General features: G+C 42.6%; 1 protein-coding gene across 2 annotated transcripts in view; it reads left to right on the top strand.

Moving 5' to 3' along the window:
- The window catches only part of NTN1 (netrin 1), a 106,463-nt gene extending 86,750 nt beyond the window's left edge, over window positions 1-19,713 (top strand). For both annotated transcript variants that reach the window (XM_033139561.1, XM_033139560.1), the window contains 2 exons: window positions 6,423-6,497; window positions 18,348-19,713. In XM_033139561.1, the coding sequence (XP_032995452.1) occupies window positions 6,423-6,497; window positions 18,348-18,676 (404 nt within the window). In that variant the 3' untranslated portion in view covers window positions 18,677-19,713. The remainder of the gene's footprint in view (window positions 1-6,422; window positions 6,498-18,347) is intronic.
- Window positions 19,714-23,824: the final 4,111 nt, after the last annotated feature.

The following is a 23,824-nucleotide window of genomic DNA, read 5'->3' as shown; positions in this document are numbered from 1 at the left end:
TATGAACAGAACAAGAGCCATGCCAGGTGTGCTGTAGAAGTGGCAAGAGAGAGGAAGCCAAACTTCCCCTTTCCATTCTCCTAGATCTCATCCAAAGGGGTGTGGTGCATATTCCCCCCCATGGGTGATCTGGGTGTTCTTCCACTGCAGGAACAAACACAGTGGGGAAAATATCTAGGAAGGGCAGGGCCAATCTACCCTGCTTTGTGTGAGACATGGAAGCATGGGGAGAGGAAGCGTGCTTCTTTAAAATATCCAGTGTGGCTCAGAGAGAGCTGGTATCAGTGAATTAGCATTTGTCAGGACAAAAGCTGTAACTCTGCTCTAGTGAATCTGTAGAATTATCTAGCCAACCTCCTCAAAATCACCTTGAGCGTATGAACTGCACCTGCAACATAGAATGTAATTTTGCATATACAACCTAGGACTAGCAAAGTAGTGTCCCCACACAGTCACTTTGGGATTCAAGGAGGACCACTGTCAGGTTTTAGACCCTGTTTGTGAGAGCTAGTGCTTTCACATAACAGTTGGCTCTGGTTATATGTATAAAAGTAAAGGGGCCCCTGACCATTAGGTCCAGTCCCGGACGACTCTGGGGTTGCAGCGCTCATCTCGCTTTACAGCTTCCAGGTTGCAGCGCTCATCTCGCTTTACAGCTTCCAGGTCATGTGGCCAACATGACTAAGCCGCTTCTGGCAAACCAGAGCAGCGCACGGAAACGCCATTTACTTTCCCGCCGGAGCGGTACCTATTTATCTACTTGCACTTTGTGCTTTTGAACTGCTAGGTTGGCATGAGCAGGGACCGAGCAACAGGAGCTCACCCCCAACCTTCTGATCGGCAAGCCCTAGGCTCTGTGGTTTAACCCACAGCGCCACCCGCTGTGTATAGCTTGCTATAAATGACTTGTCTGCAGAAATGCTGCCCAGTTGCAAGAACCAAGGCAGAACCACTGCATGCCATTTTCTGCAGTAGGAACAGCATCTCCAGCCCCCAGCCCCTCAGTGACCCGTCACCTTAAGGTTGCAAAGATAAAGGCAGGCTCAATGAATGAAAGGCTTGAAGCAGCAAAACATTTGGAGGAAATTGTAGCTACTTGGCACAGAAAGCAGACACTGGCTCTGCAAAAGCATTTTTACTGTCACCCATGGAACCATTTGCTGCTCTGAAGTTGATCTTGGAGATATTAAAACCAATAAACTCACTCCAAGGACAGATTGAGCCTGAACATAAAATCATAGAATTGTAGGACTGGATGGGATGGGACCTGCATATCACTGAGTACTTGTAGCAAGAGTAAGGAACCATCACTAACTGATTGGCCTACTTTATCTGAATTGTATTTTAACATGGGAGATAGAAATGGTGCCAGATATTCTGTTAGTAAAAGAACAAGGTTAGCAAAAACAATACCCCATGTAACCTACCTGTGAGGTGTTTCCTGCTTTAGCTTTTGACTTCTCATTACACCCCTTCTCTCCAGCACTGGCTGCATGATTATGGAGGGCCATGTGGCTCATATTTGTGTTTTGGAGAAATGTCTGAAAATATTCAGATGGTTTATCTGTAAATGGCTATTCTCTCTAAATGGAATTTATTTTGGGATTTAGTGGAAACCTAAAGTCAACCCTTGTGTCTCATTCCTTTTTAATACTTTGATGTGATCAGCTATGGAGAATGGGTAATTTTACTAGTTCTTTTCCTGCTCCTCAGAGCAGGATTTTATTACAGTTTTGGCCCATTGTTCAATGACACCATTTCTCCTTCTCCTTCTCCTTCACATTCTATACCTCATGCTGAAATTGTGGCCTGCTGCAGGATTTGGGGTCAAGCAGCTTCTTATAAAGGGGTTTGGAGACCTGGCTTTGCAGCTGGAACTCAAAGCAGCTGGAGCATGCAGTTCTACAGAGACTGGATTAACTTGAAATTATGCTGTCTGTTGACTCGTTGGCCCATATTTTCGCTATGTGTGTTGTACTGTATAGATCTTAGTAGCTACCCAAGCAAATGCATTGATCCCTCTTTAATGAAGTGTGCTCATGGTACCCACTGGTAGTTTTCTTTACATGGTTAGCTGTTTGATCTTCTCGGGAGATAGGTGCTGCCTGCTCCTACACACCGGGTGTGACGTAGTAGCACAAGAGAACAAGGAATTTTGCAGGCATGGCAAATGCTTAAGCAATGTTCTTATTTAGGGTGTTTGATTCATCTAGCTGTAGAAACAGAGCCAACTCCTCCAAAAGATCAGCTCTGAAGTCTGCTTCACAGGTAACTTTCATGTGGCTTGGAGATTATCTGCAGTGTTCTGTGTCACATAAGCATGTTACCTTGCTTAAAACTGTATGGCAAATTTTAAGTTGGAGCTCATAATGGGAAAGCCATAATAGCTGCCACACGACCTGGAGACATCATGCCTCTGTGATCTCCCCATCCCAGTTTGTTTCTCTGTGAGATACGTGCTGTTCCTGAATCAGACACAAGTGCAACAGTGCTGAATAGTTCTGAGAAATCAAGATGATAATATTGATGGTGACCATTCTGAGTGGGCAACTGGTGGTGAGCAGCCCTGAGAAATGAACCCCAAGAAATGTGCATACATAGGGAAATAAAACACGAAGCAGAAGGAATAAAACAGATGTGCTGTGAACAATATGAACCAATCTCCCACAAAATACAACCAGAATATCATGTACTGCAAACATGTCCACTTTGTCTCTCAAGCATCTGGCATTCCATCTGGGATGATGCATCCCAGCTGACACAAGAAGTGCACTTTGTCATGGGCTCCAAATAGCTCTAGCACCGTTGCTCAAGAAGTGTTTAGTGCTGTGTGGTTTTAGTGCCAGGCATTCTGATTATCCTATGATCTCCATCTCCACATGAACACCATCCTGTGAGCACAGACAGCAGCATGCTGGGAATTCCTTGTTCAAGGATTAGTAGTTCATAGAAGGATCAGGGCAGGGAGGTTTTTCAGGCAAGGCTGTGTGTCAGTTGCTGTCCAGCACATGGAAACACCAATGACGGGCTTTTAATGTTGCCCACACTGTGCAAATACAAGAAGCACTAAAAAGGGTGAGTGCACTGATTTGTGAAGGAATCGTTCAGAAAATAACTAAACTAACTGATAGGCAAGGGGAAAAAATGCTCCTGACATGTTCTGAAGCTGCAAATGAGACAAAACAGCCGCCCTTTTATCCAGTACCATTTCCCAAATCTGTTTTGTTTTGACTGGGTATGAGATTGCTGGGTTTGAGGTTGCAGCTTGCCAAGGTTGTTTGTACGTTTGTTTAAATAAGACTTGACATTTTCTCCAATCTGGGGAGGTTTATGTGTGTTGTGTTCCCCTGTGGTACCCCAGCTCCTGGAGAGCCTTGCTCTTCTTACAAACCTGCACAATTGTGAAGGGGCTACATCTCTCATCAATGAAGTTTGAGGCAAGATGAGGAAAGCAGGAATACTGGTGAAAAGTATTTGGAGCTGTACTCTTCCACCCTTCTCAAGGGTTACATCGAGATGGCAAGTGAAATTGCCATCAACGAAACCTTAAACAAGTCTTCAAGAGATGCCTGAAAGTCAAAAGCAAGGATGTATGCTGAATCTCTGTTGGAAGAATACTGCACAGCTTGAGACCAGTGATGCTAAACCGTTAGAAGCAATAATGCCAGACGTTCCATGCAGAAATAAGGTTCTATTGGGGTGTTGCCAGTGTACATTTCATTTCCTCAAGCAGCAGTCCAAGGCCTAAAGCCTGGGAGATCACTCACCACCTCAGTATTGTATGCAACACTCTGAGCCTTGCCTTGGCTCCTGGGGGATCAGCCAGAAATATTAGTGATTTATCAACTCAACTGAGACAATGTACTTTTATTGTCACAACAAAGGAAATGGCATACAGAGGGGAAAACATAGAAAAAATAAGAAACAAAATTTCCTTCAGAAAGTGCATATTCTTGGGTATTGGGCAGGCATAGGCAACCTTCGGCTCTCCAGATGTTTCGGACTACAATTCCCATCATCCCTGACCACTGGTCCTGTTAGCTAGGGATCATGGGAGTTGTAGGCCAAAACATCTGGAGAGCCGAAGGTTGCCTATGCCTGGTATTGGGGAAAGGTAGAAGTAAACAAAAAAGGACTGCACAGAAACATGAATTTGAACCACAATTCCATTTAGAACTTTTATTATACACCTTGATATATTATACAAGTACCTTTGTTTCAACTCCAAACTGACCCAAAATCGCTTTTATCATTTCTTGGTTGAAACTGTCTGTCTTACTTTTCTTTGTTGCTGCTTGCAAGCATGCTCTCAGCTTCTGTTGATGGATCAGTAATTGGAAGCAGTCAGAACAGCGTTCAACACAGTGGATGGGGGGCTCTAGCCAACCTGGTAACACACATTTAAGCTTTTGCTCATTGACTTGGGATAGAGAATCCAACTTTTCCTCCAGGACTTGGAAAATGACTATAATAATGCAGCCCTGCTCTTACAGAAGACAATGGCAAGACCCCTATTTAATGTAAATGAATTGCAGTCTTTGCTAGTGGTAAACTGAGGTTAGGTGAGATGAGTCATTTTTTAAACATATTGTCAGTAGATCCACAGAACTATTCCATAGTAAATAGTTCAAGGACAAATATATTAGTGTGAGATGGGCCCAGAACAATTCACTGTATGGTAAAAGATGGACCAGGAACAGACAAGGAGCGTTAGACAAAGAAGCACCCAACCCTTCATGATGTTTGCTTTATAGCTTTAACTGTCCGTATGGGGCTGCCTTCCTTCTCCATTTCTGGTCCTTCTAATCCTGATGTGGCCAATGTCTTTCCACAAGGGATACACTCTTATCTTAGGCAATAATTAGAGCTGTTGAACTGTATTTGTGCTGAACTATTTTTTAATCAGTAGGCAAAGCTCTGCATTAGGCAGTGGTGGAAAAGAAGGGCAGAGGAAGGTTGTAGGTGTGAATGTGGTGGAGCTGGACTTATCCCTTCCTCCATTGCTCATGAATATAAATATGAAAATTTCCAAGTATTTTTATGACCTTTATCTGTACATCCTGTTTGCAACACAATTAGGTAGGTAATCATAGTATATGGATTTATAACCATAAAGAATGCTGTTCTGGCTAGGAAGGAAGGATAACAGTAAATAATATTACTGTGGTTGCTCATTTCCATTGTATAGTCCCCTAGATGGTCATAGGGCCTCTTGTTATTGAGAATACTGCTTGCAGACAAGCAAGAGGTGAATATGATCGGTCATAGGTAGTAGACCTATGTTAGCTGATTTGAGCATTCTAAGGAAAGAGCAGGACATGAACATATAATGAACCATAATATTTATCAATCATTGTAGAAAAGCAAGTTGCCCGTCATCATATATTTTCCTAACAGCAAAGTATAATTCCTGATCCATCCATGCACCAATTAGATAAGCAGGAACATTGCTGTAGAGACACTATACTCTGGCATACCTGGGAAACATAGTGCAGGCTGAGCTATATGCAGCCCAGCCTTGCCAGAGACTGGAGAGAGAGAAAGAAATGCCACAGCAAATAACAGTTTTTCATGCCCAGGGTCAAGCTGCACTCCCAATGCTCAAGAGTGGCATGAAAATAATTCTTGCACAGCCAAAGCAGGATGGAGGCAGTGCCAAAAACTCAACACAGCATCACATTAGTGGCACTGGAACACAGGATGATGTTCAGGAGGAGTAAATCCATCGTATCACAGCAGTAAGGCCCATAGAAATGAAGCAGTCCCACTGGGGCATTTTATTTGCACACTCCAGTAGAGTGGACGCCAAAGGCTTTGCTAATGCTTCATAGGCTGCTAATTTCCTCCCTGACCCCTTTTGTTGAGGAGTGACCCCAGCCAGAATCCCTTTGCAATGAATGCCAAAGCCTGACACAGGTCTGGGTTAGGGGGTGACAAAGAGGCCTCTGTGGGCTTTAATCAGACTCCAGTTTGCAGTTTAAGAACTGGGGGGGGGGGGCTGTGGCTCTCTAAAGATCTGGGTGGCACAATAAGCGAGGCCCTGGGGTCTCCCATGGAGGCAACCAAGTTGTGGCAGCCTGCAGAGGACAGCTTAAAGAATTCGTCAGGCGGGGATAGGAGGGGAGGGAAAGGGAGAGGAGGATAGCTTCTTTTGTGAGATGCTTTCTTTAGAAAGAAGGTTTTCAGTGAATGCCCCCATTAGATGACCCAATCAGGTCCTGGCAGATGGATATCACAGGCATGCTGCTTATTCATAGCAGGCTACAGCTTTCACTGTTCGCTTCTCCACACACACACACACACACACACACACACACACACACACACCCTTCTTTTCCCAAGTCTTTCATTCATTTTAAGACTAATTTGTTTTGTTAATGTTTTCTTCTGTCTCTTCCTCCTCGGCGGCGGCTCCCCTGAAGACTGTGATTCATACTGCAAGGCATCCAAAGGGAAACTGAAGATCAACATGAAGAAGTATTGCAAGAAGGACTATGGTGAGCTACCATCCCTCCTCCCCGAGGGCACCCTAGAGTTAGTGTGCATCTGCCTCTGTTTATGTGAGAAATTTCCATTTAAGTTCAATCTATTTTCTGAAATGCCATTGGATTCCTCTCTAGAATTGATGTGTCTGGGCCTGCATTTGTGGTAAGCAGGATTTGGGACACTTTGTTTCTGGAGTCCTGGGAAGCCCCTGCCAAAGGTGGGCATAAATACTGGGGAAGTGTGGTAGTTGTATGGCAGGTAGACAGTTTGGTTTTGCTCAAAGAGCTTCAAATGACCACTAAGTCATGTCACTCACTGACGGTCTAACTACATGATGGCAAATGCCTCACTGGCAATTTGGTTGGTGGTTATTATCTAATATTTTGTGTATGTGTGGGAAGGGAGAGAGACCTTCATGTTGTAGGCCAAATTAGGCCCCATCAGGCCAGCCAAACATGGCTGCTTTGGCTGGCCACACCCATCTGCCACTCACATGATAGCATATGACATCAGGTGCAGGACTAGTAAAGCCATGATTGCCAAGGAACAATTGGGAGTGCACAAGTGTTTGGCAGCAGGGCCTGTCTGAATCAGCATGGAATGCAAATTACTTTGTGGTCAGTTCCACTTAGGAACTTCAATCCAGAGTGAAGCCAGTCCCAGCAGAAAGCAACAGGTCTTGCATTTTTGGCAGTGTATTCTGTTCAGAGTGAGAAGCAAAAGTGTGAGCAGGAAAAGTGGGAAAAGAAAGAGAAACTTCCTTGTTCGCTAATTTGAAAAAGCTGCTTGATGGTTTGTTTATTATTATTATTATTATTATTATTATTATTATTATTATTATTATTATTATTCATTCCTTTCTGGTGTGATTTGTCAATGGGTTTCCAGCGAAAGTGAGCAATCACGTAATATGCCATCAATTATCCTTCGCTTCATCTGAGTACACAGTGATGGTCACAGATGAGAAACCTAACTAGTTTGCATTTGACCATTCATGTTAAAATATGTACAACTGTGCATAAAATAATAGAACTGGAACTAAAAGGACATCAAAGGGAACTAATAGGCTATTCTGTACCTGAGGCATGCCCAACTTATTTGTAAGAGTATGGTGTGTTTAACGTTGATTACTGTTTAAGAACATTGTAGAAATGATCAGGAGGTATTTGACAGTGTTAAGAGTTTGTGGGTGCTGGACACCCTAAATTCCTGGATTCAAGAATCCTGGAAATTGTATTTACCCCTCAAAGAACTGTAGTTCCTAACACCCTTAAAAAAACTACCATTCCTAGGATTCTTTTTTGGGGGGAGGGGGTGTGTGCTTTGAATGAATGGTGCATATGCAGCCTAGGTTAGAAGTTCTATACAACATTCTTTGACACCAGTTCCCTCCATTGAAAAAAATAGACAATGGTTAACCTCTTGAGTATTTATCTAGATTCTTGCTGATTGTACCTTCTTTGCTTAAACAGTGGTACAAAAATCTATACAATTTGAGTCTGTCTATTATACCATTGGGCATATCTGAGAAGTCTGAAGTTCAAAATAATTGTTATCATTAACACTATTTATACATCTGCAGATGCTTGGGAGCAGAAGCACTTAAGGTTTGCTCTTGGGCAGCATTTCTTTCTCCCCAGATTGGGAATGTCCTGCTCAGGCTTGTGCATATCACCCTTGTTTCTTCTATCTCCCTTACTATTAGTTTTACTGGTAACAAAATCAACCCCTTTCTCAGCCTAATCTCATTCTCAGGCTAATCCTGGCCATGGTCTGTTTATATTCTAAAAGAACTTGAAAATGTAGCCTTTAAACTGCTGTTGCGCCTATTGGTCATGTATGCACATGATGAACTATGCTGATTGCTGGAAGTCTCTGGAAAAGATTCCTCTGCCTCTCCCCCCCCCCCCCCCAGTTTCCTCACTGAATCAGAATTTCCAGCAGCAGCACATTCTGCTCATTTGAAACTTAAGGCACACTTGGGATGTGATTGCAAATGCTGAACTAAATTCAAGGTAGCATGCCTTTGAAACTTCTTCTTGCCACAAGGGAATTCCTGGCAGTAACTCAGTTTGTTCTGTTCAGGGGACGAATTGGGATTTTGCTTTGTATCTAAGCAGCTTATTGCAAATTCATGGGAGCAAGATTGCACCAAATAACAGGCAAGTAACAAAACGGCCCTCTCCTTGTACACAAAATCTCCTCCCACTTCACCAGGCCATGGCCACCTGCCCACTCCAGCAAAACAAAATTCCAACTTGCATTTGCAGAGATAAACCCTGAATAATTTATCACATCCTTTTCCCATGGAAGGACAGTGTGCAGACTGTGCATGTATGTGACATTTAGTGAAAAAGTACTGTTGTTAGTTTCTTTGCCAGTCCCCCATTGAGAGGGTCAAATGCAAAAGCTTGTTGTTTCGACTTGCTTTTTACAAAAAGGCAAATGTGTTCTGAAGCCTAAATGAGAAAGCCCCTCCTCCCTTTCTTCCACAATAAATATTCATAACCAGGGCTACAAAGAAGAGTCACATGGCTATGAGCAAACATGAGTTGGGAGGCTATATCTAGCACACATCTCAATGCCAGCTCTAGCCTTTTCTTTTTTGGAGGGAGGAGAGAGAGAGAGAGAGAGAGAGAGAGAGAGAGAGAGAGAGATGCCTTCAGTAGGCCTACTCCCTGAGAGAGCCCACATCACCCTTCCTTCCATCTCCACTGCTCATTCGCATACTCTCCCCCTCTCTGGACCCAATCCACAAAACCACCCAGAGGGAAAGCACAAGGCTGGATATTCCTACATCTCCTCCTCCCCCTTGTTACTGCCTGCATACTTAGAGAGGGCAGGTGAGCAGGCAGTGACAGCACTGAGCAGCAGCAGCAGCAGCAGCAGCAGCAGCATGACCAAGAACCCTGGGGAAACTACAGTGTGTCCCTGAAGGTGCCCAAATACTCCCCATCTCTGATGCCAGTCCTGCCTCCCCTCACTACTCAGTTCTGATCTAGCTTAGAGCCATCTTGTACTTTTGTACTTTCTACCTTCTCTGTCCTCTCTTGCACTGAGGTGTGATGTTACTTTCTATTTTGTTAAGTTGCCTCTACTGTTACATAACCTTACTCTCCCTAGGAAAGTAAAAGGCAATGCTTCGTAAAATCAGAAATGTCATCTCAGTTTCTTTAAGAAGCTGAGTAAAACGGGGGCGGGGAGGTGCCAGGAGCCTGTTGACTTTTAATTAATGCCTAAGGGTAAGGTGTTGTGTTCTCAACTCACAACCTAAGCCCAGATGCAATTGCTCTTTTGGCTCTTCTAGAATTCGTTGTTTAGAGAATGCAAGCACCATACCCCATTGCACCTCAGTTTTTGCGTGCCACCTATGGATAGGAGGAAAATTTAAATGCAGGTATTTAAATGTTTCAAGGCCCCCCCACCCACCCCGAGTTTTAGAACAGATTGCAGATAGGAGTGCTTCAAAATCAAATGATATTCAAATACCGAGTAGGCATGTGAGACCTTGCACACACCATTGTGAGAAAAACTCCTGATACGCCAAGTAGCATTCATGTACTAGTAGCATGAAAGTTTCTTGCAGCCATGCCTTTAGGTGAGGGCAGCACAGTGTTCAAAACAGTCCAGCTGCAAAGAAAGTGCAGAGTGGGTTACACAGAGGGACAATAAAGGCTTTTTCGCGGACTTCCCAGCAGGAAGCCAATTAGGAGGCTGTTTTCTTCAACTTTATGGAATGATAGCAGTTCTGAATATCCTAACAGGTCCTAATTAGATTGAACATGGTTACTTCCCTTGTGAGCTAAATTGGGGTGCTATCATCTGGACAACTAGCTTCTATACAGCTTTTATCATCATTTTAATTTGCTGGCTCAAAAGGGGGAGTGTGTCTTTAAAAATACAAAACAAAGAAAAATCCTGTCTTTTACTATTATTTATACCTTTAAAAAAAGATTCAGAAGCAAATTTAATTCTGTTCAAATATTTGGAGCTGAATAATGCCAGAGGGTACTTAATTTCAACCACCTTTATTTTGGCTCAAACCAAAATTGCTTTGGTTTGCCTCTAAGTTGAATTAATTAATGACTTTGCTTAACAGGAAGGCTAGGGGGGAAATGAGCTGGTAGACTTGGAGAGTCTGTGAGATTCTGGGACGTTTATAAGTAGCTCATTGCATAGCCACAGAATACGAAAAGGCAAGGTTTGCCATGAGACACCAGTGATGAAGCCACTGCTTCATGGGCTATGAAAAGAGGTGGCTACTTATTTGCTTCCTTCCTTTCAAAGTGCAAAAACGTTAACAATTTCCTCCAAAAAATCTTCACTCCCTCCCTCCCATAACTGCTTATATCTTGTTATTTTATTCATAACCATTATATCCCAATTGCAATTTAAGAGTGCCTTAACTACAATGGGCACTATACAAGCTCACTATCTAAAAATATTCTGTTTTGTGCTGTGTTTTAATCAGTGTACATATGCACTCATGCCTGGTGCTAACTTGTAAAAAAGGGTCGAAGGGAAGAAATGCAAACTGAAAACTGCAGCAAACTGCACATGCACCAAATTAATCCCAGAAATTCTTCAAGTTAAACCGGAAGGCAGGCAGAATGAAATGCTGGGCAGAGCCAAACCACAGCATAATAATGAAATTGAATGGGGGGATGTTGGGGTGGGGGGAGAGATTTGCTCATCCCTAGATTGTACTCATTTCTCATACTGGGCACGTCTGATGTCTGGGCTTGAGGGAGATGTGGGTGAATGCATAAACAGGCATGTGGAGAAGGTAAAGCAACAGCAGTAAGTTTGGGCTGAATGGTGCACAGAGACACCTTTACACTCCCAGGTAACCATCGCCTTCTGATCAGGCGAGTTTGCATCCAAAGGGAATAAACTTCCCTTGCACCGTAGTGTGCTTGTGCAGCACTACACCTGGACTGGGAAAGGCAAGAGATGGTTTCAGTTTCCTGGACTGTTTAATCTCTTAATTCTTATGCATTGTTCACACCACTCCTTCTCCTCCGCTGCCTGGACACACACACACACACACACACACAGCCCTCTCTTCATCCCCAGACAGCAGATGGAATGTCAGCGTCTCAGGCAGGCAGTCACTTTGATCTAGTTCACTTCCATGCATTTGTAAAACATTGTAGACTTCTTTTTCCAAGGTGCTTGGTCAACAGGGATGCCTCTGGTTATGGCCCATTAGGGTCACTAAGCAAATGGATGAAAAATAAATAAGAAATCATTTGAGGCCCTATTTGGTACTTAACAGAACCAGCCAAACAGGACTTCCCTTTGACTCACAAATCACCAGTAGGAACCTAGCAATTCCCACTGCCTTCCCACCAATCAATTGCCATATTTATTTATTTATTTGGAAGGAGCAGGGGGTGGTGAGTGAGTCTGGGGGTTCCTATCCCAAAAGGTGATATCACCATCCTGCCACCTTCAGCCATCCTTGGAAAAATCCTTCTTTCATGGAGACTCTGGTTAGTCATCCTCTTTGTTGAAAAGGCACTTTGGCAGCAGTACGTGGAAAAAAAAATGTTTTCAAAAGACCTTTTAAAAAAAAAAAGTATTCCACATAGAAACCCAAAACTCCTGAGGATAGAGCTGAAGAGGGAGAGGAAACATAGGCTGTTCTAATAGCTAGTCTTCCAAACATTAATATGGTGAAACCGTATTTCTGAGCTTTGGGGGAGTTTTCTGGGGTGGCAGTTCGTTCATGCCGAATCCTGGGTGTAACTGCATCCATATGTAGTGCATGGGTATCTTTGTGATAAAGGGAAGTTGTGCAGAAATGTGCCCTGCCAGGGTGGCCATAAAACTGGATAGAGGGGGAAATGAATTAAATCTTGCGAAGGAGGAAAGTGACTGGATGGGTCACACCGTTCACAAAAAGCAGAGATTAAACCTCGTAAATCTTCAATATTAAACTCAGATGTAACAACAGGTAAACCCCATAAGCTTTCTAGCCCCACTTCAAAAATAAGATTTTAATAATAATAATGACAAACTTTGCTCCAGAGAGGGGTTGAAACTAGAATGACCTGGTCTAGGCTTAGATACTTTCAAAGAACGAGGGACCATATCAAACATATTTGTTCAGGGCCTGTGGACATCTGGAGGGGATGGGAAGGTGAACGAGGGGAACTCTCAGTGAATTTATTGAATTTTCCTCTGTTCCCAAGTCTTTGACGTATTATAAGAAAGCAACTCCTAGCATTTGTGGGGAGAGGTTGTCTTGTAGTCAAATCTCTGGGCAATTGTAATCAGATATTGTGGGTCCAAGCAATAATTCCTAAAGAACTTAAAAGGTTTTGCTACATGTCTGGGAATTTCATAGTGAGCAAGATTTCTTGGTTTTTGTGTGTGGTGCTGCATCCACGTTCCAAAATTTAGGCGCAGTTAAGAGCCCTTAAATGCAATTATAAATGCATATAACTTGTAACATTGCGGAGGAAATACAAGAGGTTTGTGCCTCCTCCCCGACTGTGACCCTTCCAGTTTCTCAGCTGCCTGAAGTGCTGCAATGCCACCTGGTGGCTGGTTAACAGCACAGTGAAGAACAGAGCCTTGGCCCCGCACTCCAGTCCGCTCTCAAAGGATACGCATCTATCCTCAACACCTCATTTAAAAGCCTTGTAAGGAGAATGGAGGTTGACAAGGCAATGGCAACCAAACTCCTGCAGGGTAGTAGGTAAGAATTTGGTGGATTCTGTTTTCCATTCTTTATTGATGCAGTCCTTTCTCTGGAGACATCTTTCCAGCACCACAGGTGTTCCTGGCTTAAATAGGCCGTATCCTAGCTCTGCTCATTGCTCAGCTTATTGTCCAGCTATTTCCCCAGAAGGCTTGGGCTGTGTAAATTGGCCATGCATGAAGTTGTGTTTTGTTTTTTTAAACATTTCCAAGAAAGATGACTCCTGGCTGACTTGGCCTTCTCTTCTCTAAACAAGAGTTTAAAAGAAGAGTTTACAAACACCAAGTCTGCCGCTTATTTTAATTGCACAGTAAGGGCCGTGAGCCGATGGCAGCCTGGGGACCCCTGCCCTCTTCTGCTCATATTCTCCCAATGGTGCATGCCTGAGATATTTTTAGCGAGGAGCTGGACACACGCCACACCATGTCGGAAACTAGTGTCCTCGGGGGCCCAGGCAGCAACAAGCTCAATGTGAAAGCTGTGACTCATTTTATTTTGTTCTCTCCCTCAGGGGGTACATTGCTAGAGCACAGCAGGCTTGTGGAGCTGCTTACGGGGCACCTGCTGCTTGCTTCATCCACTTGCCCCCAGTTACCAATCCCAATCGCTTTGCCCATCGCTTTTTTCCTGGTGCCAGGGCTCAGTCTAATCCACTTTGCTTGTGCTCATTGGACTGGGAGGGGGGCTTTGTAGCTCACAGCACAAGCTCAGCCATGAATGAAACAGAGATGCTGCCCCTGGTGGAATTTCCCCTCCTTCCCTGCTGAGAGAGGTTACCAACCCTGTTAACCAGCTGGCTTGTCAGTTCTTTCCTTTAACCGAATGCTGACTTGTTCTCTTTCTACTTTGGCAGGCCGTGGAAGGATGTGCCAGCAGCTGTAGGTTTGTCTGTGTTACTCTCGCAGGGGGCAGAAGGCTAAATCCAGCATAATTCAGGACAGGTTGTCCTCATTTTAACTGAAGCCAGAGCCCCCCTCCCACCACACTTTAAAGTTTAGCAGTAAACTACTGCTTCCAAGCATGGCCAGGCTGCCTTGTATCATTTTGTGCAGTACAGCTTTCCTGGTAGAGAATCGGAGTGGGCCTGTGGTTGTGGGGCTAAGAAGCAAGCATGTGATTGTTGCTGAATGTTGCTTGTAATTTTTCTATGTGGACTAGTTGGACAAGTCTCTATGAACATAGGATGCTGCCTTACACAGTCAGGGTTTCAGGCAGGATTCTTTTCCTTCTGTACCTGGAGATGCCAGGGATTGGACCTTTGTGTTTTGTGTTTGCAATCAGCAGTGCCACACTGGGACTGCAAGGTGAAGTAGGGAGGCTGCATTACAGTGCAGCGTATGCTTTTAAAAAAGTAATTAGTTGATGGCAGCATCTTGAGATATAATCCAAGTATAATAATTAAAAAAAAATTCAGTGCCTTACATTATCACAGTTTGAGACTAGGGGTGCCATATTTCAAACAGTGAAAATCCGGACAGAAAAGTTGTTGAGTTTTTTTTTTTGGGGGGGGGGTTGCCCAAAGTTGTTGAGCTTCTTGGGCAAAATCAGTATTTGAATTGAAAAGCAGCAACATGGGATGCCATACATCCTGATTTTCCCAATTTCCACATGGACGCTGCTGCCAACTGCAGTATTCCAGATATGTCTGGGAAAATCTGGACATATGGCAGCCCTATTTAAGACAAGTGATCTCCAAGCAAAACAAAAGTCAGTGCCAAAATGTTCATAAATTGATCTGTCAACCAATTGGGGGGATTTGCATCACTCTTGAGTGTTTGGGAATTACTTATAGTGGTCAGATTCATATAGGGTTTGCTGATACTTGCTAGAGCAGGTAGGATCCCAGATGTAAGAAGAAGCCATTTAAAACTATAGTGACTCCTCTTGGTGCTAAATAGTGAAGTGATGGAAATGAAACTGATTGGATTATACTCAGCTTCTCGATGAAGCAATTTCACTCACAAAGGAAACAATAAAGAGGAATGTCAAACTCAAAACGGATTAGAAGGCGAACTTCACCACCCACCACATACAGATACCAGACTCGCTTAAAAAGAAACAAACCCAAAAATGCAGTTCCACCTGAATTTGATACCAGATCATTATGTGGAAGAAATAAAAAGTGTTTGCCTCTGAACTTTCTCAGTGTATTTCCTTCACTGCGGAGAGCAACCTGAACAAGCCCCAACATATCTAGGATTAAGGAGCAAGACTTCCAAGCTTACAGGAAGGCTTGAACCCCAGCACTTTGCTTTTCAGAAGTTAACCCTTGGCTCCCTCACCCCACCCCCCCAACCCCTCCAATCCAATCAAAGTATTTTCCCCATTCCAGTCCATTTGAGTTTGGCACTCCAGAGTTAATTAATAGCAATTATCCCTTTTCCTCCAGACCAGAACCATAATTTCCTCCACCTGCACCTCCCTGCTGAATACTAGGAAACTGCCAGCTCCCACACTAAGTAGACTCCAGTACATCTCATTTTCCTATACCTGCTATCCATGTTGTTAATGGTGGGGCAGGTGGAGGTTGTTGGTATGGCATACAAATTCCTAATGGCCCTATTCACACAATGCCATGGTAGATGCTCTCCTTGTGATCCTGACAATCTTAAGACACGGGGATGTTAATTTTGAGAGTTAGCCTAGGGGAAGAGTATAATTGTGGAGTTAAGGAACATCACTTGATTTTAGATTGCAGGAATTGTTTTCCTCCTGGAAGATCAAATATGCTTAAGTTTGGAACTTCTAGTATTTTAACTTTTGTATGCTTTAAAGTATGGTCGTGATTTTTTCACATCTTTATTGTTTTATCTTTTTGTAAACCACTTGAGGGTGTATGAATTTTATGAAATAAATAAAAAACATTAAAAAAACACAACCTTGCAAAAAAAAAACACCAAAGATCCAAATCAGTTTAGCTTCACTGGGTTTTGAATTTAACCTCCTATAAACACCCCTTGCTCTCTTTATTTTCAACAACTTGAAGCACTCCAGCCAACAATCACCCTACTCCCACATATCAAGCAATGCTCTGCTTTCCAAAATGATTTAAGATCTTCCCCCTTGTCACATCATTTACTGTGGGTGTGACTGTTCTCAGTTGTCTAATCTGGCAGAGGAAGAATTCTCAAACAGCCACTTCCCTTTACAGCAGTACTTAGCCTACTTAGGATGGAGCTGAACAGTTGCCAGCTTCAATTTTCACATCAAAATTGTGCTTTTGACAGCATAGGAACTTTACAGATTGCCCACTTTTTCTGTGTGAAAGAAAAATTGTTCTCAAAACAAGGGGAGTTGCTCTGCAGCCCAAGAGGGGTGAAGCCCATGGATAAGCCTGAAGGAACTATGCAACCCCAGCTGAAAGTGAGTCTTAAAACGGACAATCCCGGGAAGCTGTTCAATGCCACAGCAAGACTTGGAGGGGGCACACTGGAAGAAGTTGCTTAGTTTGTGAGGAGCCAGCTCTAGGTCAGTCCTTTTGGAGACTTACATGAGCACTGCTCAGGTTTTTCAGCTGAGTTGCCTCAACGTTTGTATTAGTATCCACTTAGGATAAAGATTCTGTAGCCTATAAGGAAATTTAATAAAAGTAATTGGTGCGCAGCATATATCATTTATTTTAAGCAAAGCTGTGAATGGTTTCTACTCAGCATTACTAACACCGAACGTTGAGATTTTAGGTTGGGGCTGTTTTTCTCACCATGAAAACCTTGTGGATTTGAGATTATTTGGTTAGTCTAACAGCGTTTATGTTTGCGATTTGATTCATCCATCTGTAAACTTTTTGCTGGGTCACCCGATTGCCTTTTCATTTAGTATACTATCACAAGTACTCCTAGGAAGCCAGGGGATTTTTTTAAAGACCCTTACTGGCTGCTACTGGAGATAAGGCAGTAGGCTGGTAGTCTATTCAGCCTACCCAGTGTGACAAATCTTGCATGCTTATGAGCTAGAAGCATTGGGTTAAAAGGTAGGGACTCTGCTCTGTGGGGATGCATTGCAGTGAGATTCTTTTCACAGGCTGGCCCCAGTACATGCCAAAAAAACAAACAGTGTGGCAAAGTTCTTGGTGGGTTTTAATTCCCTTCCCCCCAACCTTTTGCTCAAAATGAAAGGGGTGCCTTTTGTTACCATGGCCACCTTTCATGACTTCAGCCAAACAAGACCCTGACTTCCTTCACATTTTATTTATTTTTTTGAAGTTCTCATTGAGCCTCAAATCCCTAGGTAAGGGAAACATGGAAACGGTTACCATCATACTTAAGACTTGGAATGTGGGACACTAGCACAGACCACAGAGGTCAAGATGCCCAGCATGAAAAGAAGGGAGAGTTGGACAGGGAGAGACTTGTCTCCACAGGCAGAAGAGAGCTGGATACATTATTCCCAAATGCCAATTTGCTTGGGGCAGGCACATATGTAGTCACAGGAAAGAGTGATGAAGGGTTAAGCAAAGACTGGAACAAAGTAGTTAACCAAACTGAAAGTGACTTATTACAATCAGGAAAAATGGGATGGCTTCTCTCTTTATCTCTAATGCACATTTCAGTCACAACTCCAGAAAAAAAACAGGCAGGATCAAATGAAATCTGAATGTAATACAAGTAAGGGCAATTCTTCTCTTAAAACTAAACCCATGACCATCTATCGAGGTCAAACAGACCAGTTACTTCAATGACAGACAGATGCCGATAGTCCCCCACTGCCCCTCCAATGACCTTCCAGTTTGGGAACAGACTCTGAAGTACAGGCAACTCCTCTCATCTGCAGATTATATACATACAGTCTACCCATTTGAAAATACTTGATCCCATTTAAAATATATATATATATATATAATGGGTCATTTTCCAAAGAGAAGGCATTGTAAGGGAATCTACTACATATCACACTTTTTCTAGGTAACATAATGCAGTTGGGCAGTTACATCCCCAGCATCCCTCTATCAAATCAATTACCCCATAAAGGACAGTAAGAACATTTCTATCATGTAATTTAGAAGTCTATCATTTACAGCAATGTAATGTCCTTCATGCATATTTCTAGATTTCTTTTGGTTAACCACTGCTGTTCAAGCAACATTTGCTTTGTCCTTGAGAGGAGAATTGGGTTGTTAAATTGATTGTCCCTGTTCTTGGCTTTCTATTCCCAGCTGTCCAGATCCACATCCTGAAAGCAGATAAGGCTGGAGAATGGTGGAAGTTCACAGTCAACATCATCTCTGTGTACAAGCAAGGGACAAACCGGATACGGCGCGGTGACCAGTTCCTTTGGATACGCTCCAAGGACATTGCCTGCAAGTGCCCGAAAATCAAACCCATGAAGAAATACTTGTTGCTGGGCCACGACGAGGATTCCCCTGACCAGAATGGCATCGTGGCAGACAAAAGCAGCCTTGTTATACAGTGGAGGGACACATGGGCTAGGCGACTGAGGAAGTTCCAGCAACGGGAAAAGAAGGGGAAGTGCAAGAAAGCCTAAAGGGAGAGAACTGGAGATGGGAAGAGAGACTGAACATACTGCTTTGCGTAGGACTTGAAGCAGACGCGAATGGGATTAGGGTCACTGGCAAGAAGCTCACTTTGCATTATGTGTGATGGGGTGGGGGGCAAAGGAGGGGTTAATAACTTCTGTGAGACATGCCAATTATGCACCTCACAATACAGAAAAACCACAAAATGTAGTGAGAAGTGACAAGTTTATAGAAGGACAGCCATGCGAGACCCTACTCACCATAGTAACAAATGTTAGTCCAGTTACTAGTTCCCATCATCCCCTTTGACTTTCCTTCTCTCTTTATTTCTGTCTAATCAGAAGAATGACCAACTGCCTTAAGTTCTCTAACATCAACTAGTCTTAAAGTCTAGGCACAGAAAGGACTCAACCTGTCACTGAAGCAAATATAAAGAGAGATGTTGAAGTTGGACAGAAATTGCCCTTTGAATACATCTCCAAAGGAGATTAAATCACGTTCTTATTGGTTGGAAAGATGGAGCATATGGATCATGGCTTGAAACCAATTTCTGGGGATACAATTAAATGAACAGCAAACAAGCAGCCCGAGTAGCTCATCCATTATCTGCCATGCAGCATTTAATGGACTGGGTCACTTTTTTATAAGAATCTAATGAAAGTTCACAGAGATATAAGCTACTTACCCTGCATACAAGGCAGTCAGTAGAGGGGTATGCTTTCTTGAAAATGCACCCCCAGACTAAGGTCTTATTGCCTGACTTTAAAAGGCACTCTGCTAAGGAAAGAAAGCTGACAGCTATAAAGTATCGATGGAGCAATTGAAATAATAATTACTTAATAGCAATATCTGAAAACATGACCACCACCGATCTAATGGGTAATCTAAAGAATTAGTCAAATATAAATGACTTGGATTTTTAGGAGTTGTCCTTGCACTGCTGCTTTTGTGAATATAGCCCTACCCTGAGACCACTGGATTATTATTATTATTATTTTTAAATGCATTCACTAGGAAATGAAATAAACTCTGTCTATAATTTTAAGTAGTAATAACTTCTTTAGACACCCACTAGACTATCTCAAAAGCAGAAAGCAAAACTCACCATTGATAAGATTCATACTGACTCTACACACAAACAAACAAACAAAGCTACCACTTTTGTACCTCTCCATAGCAATGGTTATTAATATCTCAGTATAAGACCCATTCAGTGCTTCCTCTTTTACCAGGAGGGTTGCTGAGCTGAAGACAGTCCTATATGCTGGCTCTGTCTGCAGGGAATGAATTGACCAAGATGTGTACCATACCTGCTCCAGGGAAGACCAAGTGGGAAAAGACACAAAAGAACAAAAGTGTTACTAATGCTTACATGGAGCAAGGAGCGTCACTTCGGACAAGGAAACTCATGTTTGTAAGAACCCAAAAATGGAGCTTTAATTAACGTATGTTCTGCGGCCAATAACATACTTGGCATAAAGGAGATAACCTCTCAAACACTCCCACAACAGCTCTCTACGCTTTCCTTCCCCTAACCTCCATTTGAAGGAGATTTTTGTTCCACTCATGCAAATCTCCCATCAGCCGTAACTAGCAAACTAGGACTGTCTAGGCAGGCGGTTCACGCGTGAGCTCAGGGATGCCTGCTCTGCAAAATACAAACTTCCCCAAGATGTTTCCTATTAGGAAATATGGAAACATCCTTTTAATGACATTTTCCAGTGGTTTTGCCTTGTTTTATAGCAATTGACAATATTTATATAATGACATAAACTATCATAAAACAAACTGTAGCACAAATAGGTGTAAAGTGGCCAGATGCCGGGGAAGCGGAGAATAGGGGGGGACAAGAGTTAGGATCCCTGGCTGAAGGCAGGGGGTGGGAACGAAGTGCTCTGACTCAACTGCTCTGCACACTGTTGAGAGTTTCTGGGCTCTCACTTCTTTATATGAGCCTAGTTGCTGAAAAAGAAATATGCAGAACATTCTCACAGCTGAGGTACATTTATCAGTGTTGTTCATACTCACTCTCATTTTAGATTCAGAGGGAATTAGTTTACTTTCTAAAATAGAAGACAAAAAAGAGCCAAGCCAACAATTGAAACAAAAAGTGCTTGTCGCCATGTCCTGTTTCAGACACACAATGCCCTGGTCTACTCATACTGTGAAATTAAGTAGCATAATATGGATAGTGGGGTTCTATATTTTAGAGTGACGCCCTCCATAAAATACTCCCTGAATGTAGAAATGTAGCACAGCAGGAATAGCTAGAACCATCCTGACATGCTAGTTTGTTTCCTTTTTTCTTCTTTTTTTACTTGCAGGGAATTTTGCATGCCAGGCAGCATTCAAAATTGTTATTTTCTCACCCACAAGTAGTACAGTCCATTTTATCACTTCCAGATTCTACCCCCTAATTCTGCTGCATGATAGAACCAAAGTAAGTAACTCCGGAAAAGCTGCATTTTTTAAGTAGAAGTTGGGTTTAAAGCTGAACTGAAACCCTTCACTTTTGCTACTGTTGAAAATGTTTTTTTTATTCATGCTTTCAAACGCCCCTCTCAAAATTTCATCTATTTTTCATATAGAACCTAGACACTAAAAACAGAGAGCCCTTTGAAAAGCCTGGTTTTTATTTTAAAATCAATGGAATGCAGGGGTTTTACAAGTCACACAGCCTGGATAAAACAGGGTATAAAGATACTCTGCCTAAGCTGTAACTTAGTCAGGTTCAGACTCTTCTCTGGGGTAGTTCAGGGACTGCATATTTTCTTTGTGTCCTAAAGGTAACATGGAGGAGGAGGGGGGCTTTTGTCTGAGTTCTCATTACTGCTCCAGCCTTGAACAGAAAACAATTTGATTTTCATATAACATGCTTAGTAGTCTTAACAAAAGATTTATCCTAGACTTCAGAAACAAAAATCAAAGCTCCTAAAAACCCATCTCAGCCTGACAAGTGCACCCTTCTCCTTGACACCCACCTCTCCATCCTCGCTTTCCATATGGAATTCTCTGGCTACAATACAGATCTTGGTGTGATGTTGTTTCCCCTTGACAGTTCCGTTCTGCATCTTAACTACACAGCAGCACAAATATATTCTTGTGAGCATTCAGGAGCCAGTTCTATGTTTGGTTTTGGGAATTAATATTGATAACCACTAAATAATCCCTCAAAACAATGTTTACAAACAGATACCCTCACCGTGTGCCCAATCCCCTATAGGACAGCTGGAAAATGGCCTGTGCTTCCATAGTAGACACTGATATCCTAGAAAGCTGTAAAGGGGGGGGGGGGGTAGAGACACCAAGATAGCAAAAGGCAGCAGGGGGAAGGGGGGCTTATAGAGAAAACCAAGAATGTTGACAGTATAGTACAAAATGTAAAATAGGCTAGAACTCAGAAACTGTATATTAACCAGAAATGTAATATTTTAGATTACTTTAAAACTATCCTCATCCCAAATTAGTAAGAAAAGCCTTTTCCTTGTCATCTATATTGGCAGGCTTAAGCGTTTGTTTTGCACACCCCACATTTAAAGAATATACCTATCTAGATATACTGCAGTGGACATATAGGAGACTCAGAGAGACTTTCAGCTTCAACCAGCAAACCATGAAATAAAAGGAGTTATAATTTGGGGGGTTGGCTTACATTCTAGAACCCCTCTCTCTTTTTTCTCTAAAACAGAAATACAGCAACACAGCCTTGGCATACTTGGGGCTACTTATTTGGTGGCACTTCAAATCTTCCTACACCATCAAATGTGCTTAGGAGGTAGCATATGGTCAGGATTGTGTCTTACATTTAGGGTTGCCCTTTTTATTCGGAGGCTAACGCTAAATTAGGCAACCTTTCATAACGGAGAAGGTCAATAATCCTTTCCTGTGTTTCACAGCCAAAATTTAAGGCACTAGAACTTGGCAAGTGCAGCCCAGCAAAGATGGTGGTTTAGGAAACAGAATGGCAAGCCGTAGTTTCCGAAACTTTCACTCAGAAAGTAAGGACAACGCACACTTAAAATCTAAAGAACTAATTCTTTTTTTGCAGTTGAGAAAATAAGTAAAACTAGCACCAAATTTAGTAATTAAATGAATCTAAAAAAAAAGGAAGTTGGTGCCTTGCGCCTGCTCTAGGAGTGCCACACAGCAGCGGATTGTCAAGGCCACATTCAAGGTCTTCTTGAGAAACATTCCAAGCTCTACATTGACAGGGTAAAAGGGCAACACAAACCATTCTGAGAAGCAGCTGAAATGCCAAAACAATCACCACTCATGAGTAGCATTGAACAATGGCTTCCTCCCCATTTTATGTTTTGTTTTAGCTGGTTCATTGTATGCTCATTCCCTTGATCGTCTTACCTTTTCCCTATTACGGGGGGGGGGGGAATCAGCTGTGTTCTGATTATTCCTGTTAATATCATGAATTGTAAATGTTGTTTAGTTATGACTATTACATATAGTTTTGGGGCAATGTTTCTTTACAATGCATACTAATATATTATGGTTATATATATGAATATATTTAATGACATGTGGGAAAAAAGTTGTGGATTTTCTTATTCCCCCCTCCCTCCATTTTCTTTTATTTGTTAGATGGGCTGACAACTGAACCAGGAGCAGCATGTAACTGTGCGGGATCCATTTGATAGGACTAAATCCAGACATCTGTCAAATAAACTCTTGTAAACTTCTACTCACCTTATGCCAGTCTCTTCTGTTGAAACAGGATGAACAAGTTGTGCTAATTGCCATCAACTTAGCTTTGAAAGGGGATTAGGCAAATTCATGGATGATATAAGGCTATCGATTGCTGCTAATTGGGATGGCTGATCCTGATTAACTCCAGGATCAGAGGCAGTCTACCTCTAAATACCAGAGCTGTGGGAAACAAGTGGGAGAGAATTATTGTGCTCATATTCTGCTTGTAGGCTTCTCCTAAGCATCTGACTGGTCACAGTGAAAATCAAGATGCTGGACAGGATGGGCCTTTGGTATGACCAGAAGGACTCTTAGCAGTGCGATTCTGTGAGTTTCAGGGAATATAATCTCTTCCATTGAAAATAAGCAAATATTTCTTACAACTGTTTCCTTTAAGGTTTTGAAAAGTAATGTAAAACAACAACACTAGACCAGAAGTGGAGAATCAACCAAGCACA

Source organism: Lacerta agilis, chromosome 2 (assembly GCF_009819535.1).
Source record: "Lacerta agilis isolate rLacAgi1 chromosome 2, rLacAgi1.pri, whole genome shotgun sequence".
NCBI lineage: Eukaryota > Metazoa > Chordata > Lepidosauria > Squamata > Lacertidae > Lacerta > Lacerta agilis.
The sequence above is the reverse complement of the archived record's forward strand: the minus strand, read 5'-3'. Positions and strand labels throughout refer to the sequence as shown.